This window comes from Oncorhynchus keta, chromosome 34, assembly GCF_023373465.1.
Source record: "Oncorhynchus keta strain PuntledgeMale-10-30-2019 chromosome 34, Oket_V2, whole genome shotgun sequence".
NCBI classification, from domain to species: domain Eukaryota; kingdom Metazoa; phylum Chordata; class Actinopteri; order Salmoniformes; family Salmonidae; genus Oncorhynchus; species Oncorhynchus keta.
This window is the reverse complement of record NC_068454.1, coordinates 38,756,751-38,770,219: the sequence shown is the minus strand read 5'-3', so window position 1 is coordinate 38,770,219 and position 13,469 is coordinate 38,756,751. Positions and strand designations below refer to the sequence as shown.

Sequence of the window (13,469 nt, the reverse complement as noted above, 5' to 3'; positions counted from 1 at the left end):
CTACAACGTCTAAAACATTTGATCACTTAATCACCCTTCTATTGAAATGCATTTGCCTGAAGACTAGGGGCCGCATAGAAGGCTTAATTCCAGAGCGGATAGAGTGTGGCACATCTGTGTCAATATGAAAGCCTGTACAAGTATGGTCAGACTACCCAGGGATTTACCTGGCACTTGATTCCTGCTACGCTGCATGCACAGGTCTCTGGGTCACAGAACACTCTGCAGTCGCAGCCACAGTCCTCCCTGGACACCCGGATGGCCCGCAGCTCGTGCTTCTCCTCCACGTCAATCTTCTTCACCCCCGAGGTCCGCAGCAGAGCCCGGCGCTTCTTAGTGGTGAGGGGCTGTAGAAAGAAGTACTCGTCCACCTCTGTGTTTTCCAGATCAATGTCATCGTCAGAGATGTCCTCTGCCATGAGCGTGTTGGCCTCCTCCGACTCCACTGTACCGTTCTTAGTCAGCTGAAAACAAACGAGAAGGGATCACATTTAGACCGGTTTGAACCAGCTGAAACCAATGACATGCTGCTTCTCGGAAGAGTACACAGAGTGAGCAGTTGGAAACATATAACATTCTATATTTATAAAAAGGACACAATATGTCATAACTGTATTTATAAACTGGATGGTTCGAGCCCTGAATGCTGATTGGCTGACAGCCGTGGGTTATCAGACCGTATGCCACGGGTATGACAAAACCATTTTTTACTCTTGTAATTATGTTGGTAACCAGTTTATAATTGAAATAAGGCACCACGGGGGGGTTGTGGTATACGGCCAATATACCACAGCTTAGTGCTGTATCCAGGCACTCCACGTTGCGTCATGCTTAAAAACAGCACTTAGCCATGGTATATTGGCCATATATCGAACCCCCTCGGGCCTTATTGCGTAAGTATTTCTTTATTTTATTTTTATTTAACCTTTATTTAACTAGGCAAGTCAGTTAAGAACAAATTCTTATTTGCAATGACGGCCTACATTGGCCAAACCCGGACGACGCTGGGCCAATTGTGCGCCGCCTCATGAGACTCCCAATCACGGCCGGTTGTGATACAGCCTGGATTCGAACCAATACCTTGAGTTTCATGGAGTTGAGTTTCTCCTCCTTCAGATGGTCTCGGAGCATGTCTCTGTGGATTCTCTCTTGCTCCAGGGCAAACTCTCCCAGGGAGTACTGCCTGACACCGCTGTGTCTGTTGGACATGCCCAGAGTACTGCCCCCCTGACTGGGCACACTGGTGAAGCCCTGGCGCCGGCTGAAGTAGTACACCGTCACATTGTCAAAATGTACCCTCCTTGTTCTCACACGCTTCTCCCTCTTCAGTATAGAATCAGCTACAGAGTCAAAAGACGAGGGGAGAAGATGGTGAAAGGAAGCTGGCGATAGCCCACTTCTTCATACATATAAATAACAGGGAAAGCAGGGTTATTGGTTCATACATGGATGAAAGATTAACCAGTTCGATGTGGTGGAAAGAATAGCCCATTTTAAATCAGGAGAGAGAATGTGAAATCACCAGTATGAGATAAAGCTAGATTAACCACCATGACAGCATACACGCACACTGTTTCAAGAGAAAGCACTTATTTAAAATCGGAATCATGTACACAGGAAAGAGTTGTATGTTGTTGCTCACCATGTGCTCTCAGTGGTGTACAGTATGTGTGTAGCCATACTATAACAAGATAAAACGCTAGTCTGCTTGCTTAAGATTTGCAGGATTTGAATGCCTGCTTTTATTAGACTTTTAATGAACCTCGGGAGTCCTCTTGCTAACACTCAGACAACTCAACCCAGCTTAGTAGAGCAGTGTTTCATCATCCCAACTCTGCCAATTGGCATGTCAGTACTACGTGTGGCTTTTTAAGGACCGTTCTATGAGAGGGAGGGAAGGAGGGAGGGAGGGAGGGAGGGAAGGAGGGAGGAAAAAGAAAGCAAAGACAGAGAGCATAAATAATCCCCCTCCTGGCTCAGATCTGGAGTGGTTGAGCACAGCTTTCCCAGCGCTCACTTGATGTCAGAAAAACAGGACAAATGGGAACCATCTGGTTCCAGCAGCACTCCACCCTGTGCCATAAGGACAATGCATTCATTACAGGCATGGCAGCGCCAGTCTGGCCTTGTTGATGGGAGTTTCGCTTTATTAGCCCCCCCAAAAGGTTTATCAGACTTTGTTTAGGGTATCCATGTGGTTTTACTGAATGAGAAAGCAATTGCATGCAGAGGTCATTTTCAAGCTTGCAATAGGTAAAAGAGTTCGATATCTCTGTATTTCTTCCTATTTCTTGTTCGGCCATATTCTAGTGACTTGTGATATTAGGGTTGCTATGACCATGTCGTTCTAACAATAAATCTGCGAGAATACATAGAAGCCCTTCATCAAAGACCTCCCGATTCAGATTCAGAAATTCCAAGGCTTTGTTTTGCTCCTCTAAAAGCAGTCACACAAGGAGAGGGGCTGGATTATTTCTCCAACACTAACGCAGCCCAAGACGGAGTTGTACTGTATTCTCCAGGCAACAATGCTACTGTACATCTCAGCACCACGCCTGACACAGTGTGACACCTCTTTAGTGAGGAGAAGCTCTGGGAGCCGTGTGCTCTGCTGCATGAACTGCTCTCTGATTCCCTTGGCTTAAAGCAACATCCTCCTGGTTGCCTTTATCTGCAGAAGCTGACCCAGAAGGATCAGGAGTCTGGGGAAACGGCACCCTTGTCCCTGATCTCCTCGCCCCCCGCCCCCCACCCCCAAACACATGCGCACGTATGGACCTACACAAACACAAGCGCATATGTGCACACCAGAGGAGGTTGGTGGGAGGCGCTAAAGGAGGAGGGGCTCATTGTAATGGCTGGAATGGAATAAATGTTCGATATTGTTACATTTATTCCCTTTTCAGCCATTACAATGAGCCTGTCCTCTGGCACACACGCACATGTAAACACAACACAGGGAGGAACCCTGTCACTTACACCCACAATAAACCAGGGTAGGGTTACTGTATCCGTCTTTCAACACACAACATAGATCTGTCACCTGAGGAACCAACCACTGACAATCCACACATTTTCCCCCAGGTTGACTACCAATAACATATCTGCTCATAGAAAAAAACAGGCCATCTAAAACACAGGCCTTTTTTTATTTTTTATCAGTGGCACCATCAGAGGTGCCTGCCAAACTGACTGAAGCCTTTCCGATGACAGGTTTACTCAACTCATAGCTTCTCAGAGCCTGCCAGACACACCACAACGCTAGAGACTAGAGAGCATCAGCTCATTCATCAGGCTATATTGTGCTGTACTGCGCTGCGCTGTGATGTGCCTGCTGACGCAACACCTAATGAGAGACTGTTGTGCTGCTGCGGCGCTGCATTCATTCCCCTTTATTACAGCCCAGATACACCAGCCCAGCACAGTCCATCCAGCCGTCCTCATGGCTACTCAGCTGTCCACACAGACACCAGCCCAGCACAGTCCATCCAGCCGTCCTCATGGCTACTCAGCTGTCCACACAGACACCAGCCCAGCACAGTCCATCCAGCCGTCCTCATGGCTACTCAGCTGTCCACACAGACACCAGCCCAGCACAGTCCATCCAGCCGTCCTCATGGCTACTCAGCTGTCCACACAGACACCAGCCCAGCACAGTCCATCCAGCCGTCCTCATGGCTACTCAGCTGTCCACACAGACACCAGCCCAGCACAGTCCATCCAGCCGTCCTCATGGCTACTCAGCTGTCCACACAGACACCAGCCCAGCACAGTCCATCCAGCCGTCCTCATGGCTACTCAGCTGTCCACACAGACACCAGCCCAGCACAGTCCATCCAGCCGTCCTCATGGCTACTCAGCTGTCCACACAGACACCAGCACAGTCCATCCAGCCGTCCTCATGGCTACTCAGCTGTCCACACAGACACCAGCACAGTCCATCCAGCCGTCCTCATGGCTACTCAGCTGTCCACACAGACACCAGCCCAGCACAGTCCATCCAGCCGTCCTCATGGCTACTCAGCTGTCCACACAGACACCAGCCCAGCACAGTCCATCCAGCCGTCCTCATGGCTACTCAGCTGTCCACACAGACACCAGCTCAGCACAGTCCATCCAGCCGTCCTCATGGCTACTCAGCTGTCCACACAGACACCAGCCCAGCACAGTCCATCCAGCCGTCCTCATGGCTACTCAGCTGTCCACACAGACACCAGCACAGTCCATCCAGCCGTCCTCATGGCTACTCAGCTGTCCACACAGACACCAGCACAGTCCATCCAGCCGTCCTCATGGCTACTCAGCTGTCCACACAGACACCAGCTCAGCACAGTCCATCCAGCCGTCCTCATGGCTACTCAGCTGTCCACACAGACACCAGCTCAGCTTGCACAATGCCATGGATTGCATCTCTTCTCCTCTTTTAAAGCACACCCATTGATGCAGCTTTTTGAATTTCCTCTTCAACCGAGTTATCTGAATGACATTTCTAACCGAGGGTTGTAATGGTACTTCAGCAAGTCATCACAATGACGTGTTATTGTCATGCTGTTTCCTAATACACTCAACGTCCATTTTAAAAGCAACAATTACGATACAGAAGTATAATCTGAATGACACATGCTTCATTCAAAAAGTCTCTCTCACTAAACTACAATATGAATAATGCATGTAGCTTTTTGTCTGTTTGTGTCAGAGTGTATCAGTGTTGAGTATATGTATAGCAGGAGAGAGCAGTGTGTGTGTGTGTGTGTGTGTGTGTGTGTGTGTGTGTGCTCACGGGTGAAGGGGCCCGAGGCTGAAGGGTTGACACTGTCACTACTGTCTCCGCTCTCGCTGCAGGAGACCTCGTCATCAGACTCCTGCAAGGAGGAGCACGGCGAGGAGGACGCCTCCACCTCGTCAAACTTCCTCTTAAGTATACCGCTCATGGCCCTCCTCTCCGTCTCCGCCGCTGCACCTGCAACAGCCAGCACAAGGAAGGGTACACATTATTTAATGCCCAGCTTAGGCCCCGCCGGCCTCCACAGTCCTCAACACAGTCAATTAGCAGTGAGCCACAGAACACAACAACCCCTCCTGCTACCCCCCCCGTCACTACCTACCCGATGGTCCCCAGGCAATTGATCACCTTGACACAAAGGAGCTCGGGATGCGAGGCGAAGGATGCTAATTGCGTGACGTGTCTACCTTGTTCACTCTGCTGTCTTTGATTGAGCGACGACACTGGGGTGAGATTTTGCTTACTTTGCCCTGCATTCATGGTGGTATTTCTAAAAACACTGCCTGAATATTTTTTTTAGCACAAAAGAACATCATGGGGCAAAAATTCAATGAGACGTTTCCGCCCAAAGCAGGATTGTAATATCTGCCCACAGCAGCATATGCAAACTAAAAACATAATGTGACTGTACTTTAATTGCTGTTGCACCTCAAAAACACAATGCATGCATCCAGCCGGCTACTGATTGAAAATATCCCTTGGCTTCAAAATTAATTAATTTCCATCTTATGGGAAATTTAAAAAAGGCTGACTACGGCTTTACTTATTCTGGGATAGGCAGTGAATTTAAATATGCCTGAATGTGTGTGCATGCACACGTGAATGTGTGCGCGTGTGGCCGTGCGTGCGCATATGTGTGCATAAGTAAAATAGTGATTTTGTAAAATGTGTAATGTTGCACATTCAGTGCTCCCTAGAGGGGATCCAATCTGGGGCATGACTGAAGATAGTTTATAGTGGTTAGGAGGATATTATGACTGACATGGTTATAATTATAACCTCTATAGAAGAAAGAATGTGAAAATGTGAAAATGGACCGGGGGGAGCACCCAGAGGGATGTGCTGCTGAAGTCAGTGTTTAATAGCTCCCAGGTTCATAGAAACTGAGGACAGGCCCTGGCTGCATCTCAAATGGCACCCTATTCCCTATATAGCACAGTACTTTTGACCAGGGCTCTGGCCAACAGTAATGCACTGCGGTGCCTTCAGAAAGTATTCACACCCCTTGACTTATTCCACATTTGGCTGTGTTACAGTCTGAATTCAAAATGGGTGAAATAATATAGTTTTCCCCCCTCATCCATCTACACACAATACCCCATAATGACAAAGTGAAAATATTTTTTGAGAAATGTTTGCAAATATATTGAAAATGAAAGACAGAAATATCAAAAAAAAGAAAAAAAAGTATTGAGTATCAATACATGTTAGAATCACCTTTGACAGCGAACTGCATCAGTGAGTCTTTCTGGGTAAGTCTGTAAGAGCTTGGCACAACTGGATTGTACAATATATGCACATGATTATTTTGAAAATTCTGCAATCTCTGTCAAGTTGGTTGTTGATCATTGCTAGACACCCATTTTCAAGTAATTGCCATAGATTTTCAAGCCAATTTAAATAAAAAAACTGTAACTAGGCCACTCAGGAACATTCAATGCCGTCTTGGAAAGGAACTCCAGTATTATATTTGTCCTTGTGTTTGAGGTTATTGTCCTTCTGAAAGGTGCATTTGTCTCCCAGTGTCTGTTGGAAAGCAGACTGAACGAGGTTTTCCTCTAGGATTTTGCATGTGCTTAGCACTATTCCATTTATTTTAATCCTAAAAAAATGTCCAAGTCCTCAGTGATGTGTGATACTCAGTGATGTGTTGTGTTGGATTTGCACCAAACATAACGCTTTGTATTCAGGATATTTCTTTGCAACATCTTTTGCAGTTTTACTTTAGTAAACAGGATGCATGTTTTGGAATATTTTTTCATTTAGATTAGTATAGTCATGTAACTATAATGTTGTTGATACATCCTCAGTTTTCTCCTATCACACCATTAAACTCTAACTGTTTTAAAGTCACCATTCATGGTGAAATCCCTGAGCAGTTTCCTTCCTCTCCGGCAACTGAGTTAGGAAAGACACCTGTATCTTTGCAGTGACTGAGTCTATTGAAACACCATGCAAAGTGTAATTAATAACTTCACCATGCTCAAAGGGATATTCAATGTCAACTTTTAAAATGTTTACCCATCTACCAATAGGTGCCCTACTTTGGCATTGGAAAACCTCCCTGGTCTTTGTGGTTGAATCTGTTTTTGAAATTTACTACTCGACTGACGGACCTTACAGATAATTGTATGTGTAGGGTACAGAGATGGGGTAGTCATTAAAAAAATCATGATACACCCTATATTTGCAGAGTGACTCCATGAAACTTATGTGACATGTTAGGCAAATATTTACTCCTGAACTTATTTAGGCTTGACATAACAAAAGGAGTTGAATACTTATTGACTCAAGACATTTCAGCTTTTCATTTTTTTTAATCAATTTGTTTTAAAAAAAATATCTAAAAACATAATTCCACTTTGACATTATGGGGTATTGTGTGTAGGCCAGTGACACAGCATTTATATTGAATCCATTTTAAGTTCAGCCAGTAACACAACAAAATGTGGAAAAAAAGTGTGAATACTTTCTGAAGGCACTGTATATAGGGAATAGGTTGCCATTAGGAATAGGGTGCCATTTGGGATGCACGCCTTGCCGAGTCACTCATCCTCCCCAATGCCACTACAGAGGCCAGTGGAGAACAGCCACCAGTGACAGCCATTAAACTCTGACTGATGGTGTAATTAAACAAATCAAAACAAGACTTGGTTCATCAGTCAACTGCACAAATACTACTGTAAGTGCCAAATTAGGCTACTGTAATAAGTGTTGAATTGTAACTGTCAAACAATGGGTTGTTGGAACTTGCTGCCTTTCCTCCACAAATCATTCTCCATATATCCATCAACATGTCTTCAGCCAGCCATTGCTCATATCAGTAATCAAGTTGCAATTATTTTTGATGCATTTGGTCTAATATGTCCCTAAACACAGTTGATGTAGTGTATGTGACAACAACAGTCTGGCTTTTGGTTCTCTTACCACATGATGTGGGATGCCATCTTCTAAAACACATCTAATAAGATTTTTTTATGTTTAGGGGGTGGATCAGCTATTCATATTGCAAATAGATTGTGGCTTCTATCAATGTAATTGTCTGCATCATTTCCAATTCCATATACAGTGAGGCAAAAAAGTATTTAGTCAGCCACCAATTGTGCAAGTTCTCCCACTTAAAAAGATGAGAGGGCTGTATCTTTCATCATAGGTACACTTCAACTATGACAGACAAAATGAGAAAAAAATCCAGAAAATCACATTGTAGGATTTTTAATGAATTTATTTGCAAAATAAGTATTTGGTCACCTACAAACAAGCAAGATTTCTGGCTCTCACAGACCTGTAACTTATTCTTTAAGAGGCTCCTCTGTCCTCCACTCGTTACCTGTATTAAGGGCACCTGTTTGAACTTGTTATCAGTATAAAAGACACCTGTCCACAATCTCAAACAGTCACACTCCAAACTCCACTATGGCCAAGACCAAAGAGCTGTCAAAGGACACCAGAAACAAAATTGTAGACCTGCACCAGGCTGGGAAGACTGAATCTGCAATAGGTAAGCAGCTTGGTTTGAAGAAATCAACTGTGGGAGCAATTATTAGGAAATGGAAGACATACAAGACCACTGATAATCTCCCTCGATCTGGGGCTCCACGCAAGATCTCACCCCGTGGGGTCAGAATTATCACAAGAACGGTGAGCAAAAATCCCAGAACCACACAGGGGGACCTAGTGAATGACCTGCAGAGAGCTGGGACCAAAGTAACAAGCCTACCATAAGTAACACACTACGCCACCAGGGACTCAAATCCTGCAGTGCCAGACGTGTCCCCCTGCTGAAGCCAGTACATGTCCAGGCCCGTCTGAAGTTTGCTAGAGAGCATTTGGATGATCCAGAAGAAGATTGGGAGAATGTCATATGGTCAGATGAAACCAAAATATAACTTTTTGGTAAAAACTCAACTCGTCGTGTTTGGAGGACAAAGAATGCCGAGTTGCATCCAAAGAACACCATACCTACTGTGAAGCATGGGGTGGAAACATCATGCTTTGGGGCTGTTTTTCTTCAAAGGGACCAGGACGACTGATCCGTGTAAAGTAAAGAATGAATGGGGCCATGTATCGTGAGATTTTGAGTGAAAACCTCCTTCCATCAGCAAGGGCATTGAAGATGAAACGTGGCTGGGTCTTTCAGCATGATAATGATCCCAAACACACCGCCCGGACAACGAAGGAGTGGCTTCGTAAAAAGCATTTCAAGGTCCTGGAGTGGCCTAGCCAGTCTCCAGATCTCAACCACATAGAAAATCTTTGGAGGGAGTTGAATGTCCGTGTTGCCCAGCAACAGCCCCAAAACATCACTGCTCTAGAGGAGATCTGCATGGAGGAATGGGCCAAAATACCAGCAACAGTGTGTGAAAACCTTGTGAAGACTTACAGAAAACATTTGACCTCTGTCATTGCCAACAAAGGGTATATAACAAAGTATTGAGATAAACTTTTGTTATTGACCAAATACTTATTTTCCACCATAATTTGCAAATAAATTCATTAAAAATCCTACAATGTGATTTTCTGGATTTTTTTCTAATTTTGTCTGTCATAGTTGAAGTGCACCTATGATGAAAATTACAGGCCTCTCTCATTTTTAAGTGGGAGAACTTGCACAATTGGTGGCTGACTAAATACTTTTTTGCACCACTGTGGTATATATATATATATATATATATATTTTTCCTTTATTATTTTCCCCTAACCCTACCACCGCTCCCTTAATTGGAGTAAACTAATTGACAACACCACTTAGGCTTCCACTTCCAGCTTATACATACTATATTTGTTTAATGGACACAGTATATTTTACAATAGTTCTCTTGTGTTTGTTTTTAGTCCCATCCTTCAGCTACCATCAACCCCTCCCATCCATCTCTTAAACATCATCCAGTTTTGATTTATTTTTGTCATATATTTTTCAACTGTGCTGTGATGTTTCACGTCAGTTCTGAACCTTTCTATTCTCATAGTTTCTACAGATTGTAAATTAAAGATAACAATTTTGGCTAAGAGTATTATTATATTATTGATATATTGACTATGACTTTTCAGATCACCCAGCAGTGCTATTTGCAGAGTTAACTCCAGGGTTAACTCCTGAACCTGTGACCAAAAATAAGCTACATATGGACAGTACCCAAACAAATGCTCTAATAATTCTGTCTCTTCACAGAAAAATATTCAGAGCTGGGATAATTGTACCCCCATATATTTAACATTATATTGGTTGCAAGAATTTTGGATGATAAATTAAATTGAAAAACTATGTTTTGAATCCGCCTTCGTTTTGTGTATCAGTTCATAAACCATGTGCCATGAAATACATTTTACATCTGAAATACATCTGAAATCTCTTCCCAACTATTTTGCAATCTGTATGGCACAGCTGTCAATGTTTTGGTCCTTAAATGTAATTGGTGTACTTTTTTATTCATCACTCTCCGACTCATCTTTGACACGGAAATAAAGAAACAGTGTTCAGCTTCAGTCTCAGTCCCAGTATCAGCCTGAGCAGCTTGTGGTGGAGTTCCATTCAGAGAGACGTGCCCATTCATCTGGAGCCGCTCTCTGCTATCAACTCATTACACATGCAAATACTGCTGCTGCCTTAAGGACAGTGTATGCGCCCCTATGTAGTGCATTACCTTCACATACATCCCAAATGGCACTATAGTCCCTATATTGTGCACTACTTTTGCACTATATAGGGAATAAGGTGCCATTTGGGACACATCCAGTGTGGTGGAACCTGGAGAGAAATCACGCCGCTGCCAAAGGACCATTGTTCCCAAGTGTCTGTGGTTGTACTGTGACATGGGTCTGCTTGCACCTGGAGGAGATCCAACGTGAACTACAGTACTTAGCGCTGTGGAATGTTCAATGTTTGGCACCGGGACACCCATTTTAATGATTGTCTGTCCCTCTGCACAGTAGACCAATCATTCAAATACACTAAAGCTAACATATGGAATTGTTTGTTTGGTTTTGAATTTTAGGACCCCTGTAGGTATTGAAAACAAATATTAAACCATTACTACTATAGACCATCAAAACGCATTGAATAACACATTCCTAAATGGCAAAACAGACAGATAAAAAATTAATAATGAAGAATATGGATTTAACATGTATTTCCTATATATAAGAAGGCTAATTATTTGTTTTTTGGGGGGGGAACACACATATTTAACCTTTTTTTATTTTGGGGCACACTAGCTCCGCACTTCCATTTAAAATGTTTCGACCGGTAACGGTGTCCAGTGAGAGCCTCATCTGTCCATAGAGTGGCCATATTAGTTTGTAGCCCAAACGGTTCGGACGCCACAGACGTTTTTGTGAGAAGACACATTTTCTGGGTGTCTTATGTTCTGACAAACACCACTGTAGCTTGGCCAGCTTCCACGGAGGATTAAAACAAACTCGACCTATTTTGAACCAAAACATATTAGCGTTTCCTGTTGGTACCGTTGATGAAATATTGAATCAGTCTAAAATGGTTACTGGCCCTCATCATTTAGCATTAAAGGTTGCACAAATAATACAGCTATCAGAGACTGCCTGAATGCAAATACATTTTTATGTAGCCTATAACCAATGGAATTACATTTTTATATAGCCTATAACCAATGGAATTACATTTTTATGTAGCCTATAACCAATGGAATTACATTTTTATGTAGCCTATAACCAATGGAATTACATTTTTTATGTGGCCTATAACCAATGGAATTACATTTTTATATGGCCTATAACCAATGGAATTACATTTTTATATAGCCTATAACCAATGGAATTACATTTTTATATAACCTATAACCAATGGAATTACATTTTTATATAGCCTATAACCAATGGAATTACATTTTTATATAGCCTATAACCAATGGAATTACATTTTTATATAGCCTATAACCAATGGAATTACATTTTTATATAGCCTATAACCAATGGAATTACATTTATGTGGCCTATAACCAATGGAATTACATTTATGTGGCCTATAACCAATGGAATGACATTTTTATGTAGCCTTATAACCAATGAAATTACATTTTTATGTAGCTTATATCCAATGGAATGACATTTTGATGTAGCTTATAACCAATGGAATGACATTTTTATGTAGCTTATAACCAATGAAATTACATTTTTATGTAGCTTATAACCAATGGAATTACATTTTTATGTAGCTTATAACCAATGGAATGACATTGTTATGTAGCTTATAACCAATGGAATGACATTTTTATGTAGCTTATAACCAATGGAATGACATTTTTATTTAGCTTATAGGCAATGGAATTACATTTTTATGTAGCTTATAAGCAATGGCATGACATTTTTATGCAGCTTATAAGCAATGGAATGACATTTTTATGTAGCTTATAACCAATGGAATTACATTTGTATGTAGCTTATAACCAATGGAATTACATTTTTAAATGCATTAGTTACTTAGTACCTCCTTTTCTACGGTTGTCATAATTGGCAGCTGGACAATCCTCACTGTAATTCAGGAAGAATACAAAATAGTACAGACAATTTAGTTCTATTTTCCACATGGGATGGACCAAGTCTATTTTGTAATCATTTTAATTAGTTCCCCATTGTTGGAAATCCATTCGTATTCTTAGCCCTCAGCAGATGCTGCAATATGCTATGATAGCCAAAGTGGTTTCCATGGCGATGCCAACATATGAGCAGAAATAGTGATTTCATGTCTGAAAGTGATTCTGATCCAGTCCTCATGTCTGTGAAACATAAATATCATAGTATGACTACATCTGACAACACATTATCACAGTATAGTTGAAAGAGGAAGGTTTGAGGCACACAATTAAGAAGAATTGAATAAGATGGATATAGCTACACTCAAAATCCAAATCAATGCATATCGTTTTCTGTGCGAACAAGGATTACGCTTATTTCATATTGTAGCTGTCCTAAAATAGACCGATCCAATCTGGATAGGGTATCATCTCCTTAACAAAGTGAATAGGCATGGCATCAAATGCAACTCATTGGTTCATGCAAGCAGACTTCACTTCTTCGGGGCTTAGCAGCACAAGCCAGAGAGCAGAGCTAGTTCCTCCTCAACATTTCTTTGTCTCCTCCACTGTTGTGTTCCAACTAATCATGGCTAGGCTGGGCATACACCACGGTGCAAGAGAAAATGCTGGGTGGAAATAATGCAGCAAAAGTCTGCTTGCAAAAGCCCCTCCCTGTGCTGGCTTCACTAAGCGCACACACATGCACTGTACAAACCAACTGTATTCCTTTATGAACTGCATCCACAGCCCTACGTGACACATGCATATTCTGAATCAAAACAGATCATGTTCCCCGTAAGTTTCATCTATCACTGTACACAGAGGTGACACACAAGCCTCACGCTGCAGACCTGCCATACAGAGAGAGTCACAACGAAAGCTCTCGTTCCCAAGCAATACTAACAAGCCCCAGCATC

The 13,469-nt window shown here is 42.7% G+C and overlaps 1 protein-coding gene across 2 annotated transcripts in view; it reads right to left on the bottom strand.

Moving 5' to 3' along the window:
* Window positions 1–13,469, bottom strand: part of LOC118367103 (cysteine/serine-rich nuclear protein 3-like) — a 33,343-nt gene that overhangs the window by 3,241 nt on the left and 16,633 nt on the right. For both annotated transcript variants that reach the window (XM_035750145.2, XM_035750146.2), the window contains 3 exons: window positions 4,781–4,960; window positions 1,081–1,340; window positions 168–464 (listed from right to left, as the gene is read on the bottom strand). In XM_035750145.2, coding sequence (XP_035606038.1) covers window positions 168–464; window positions 1,081–1,340; window positions 4,781–4,931 — 708 coding nt within the window. In that variant the 5' untranslated portion in view covers window positions 4,932–4,960. The remainder of the gene's footprint in view (window positions 1–167; window positions 465–1,080; window positions 1,341–4,780; window positions 4,961–13,469) is intronic.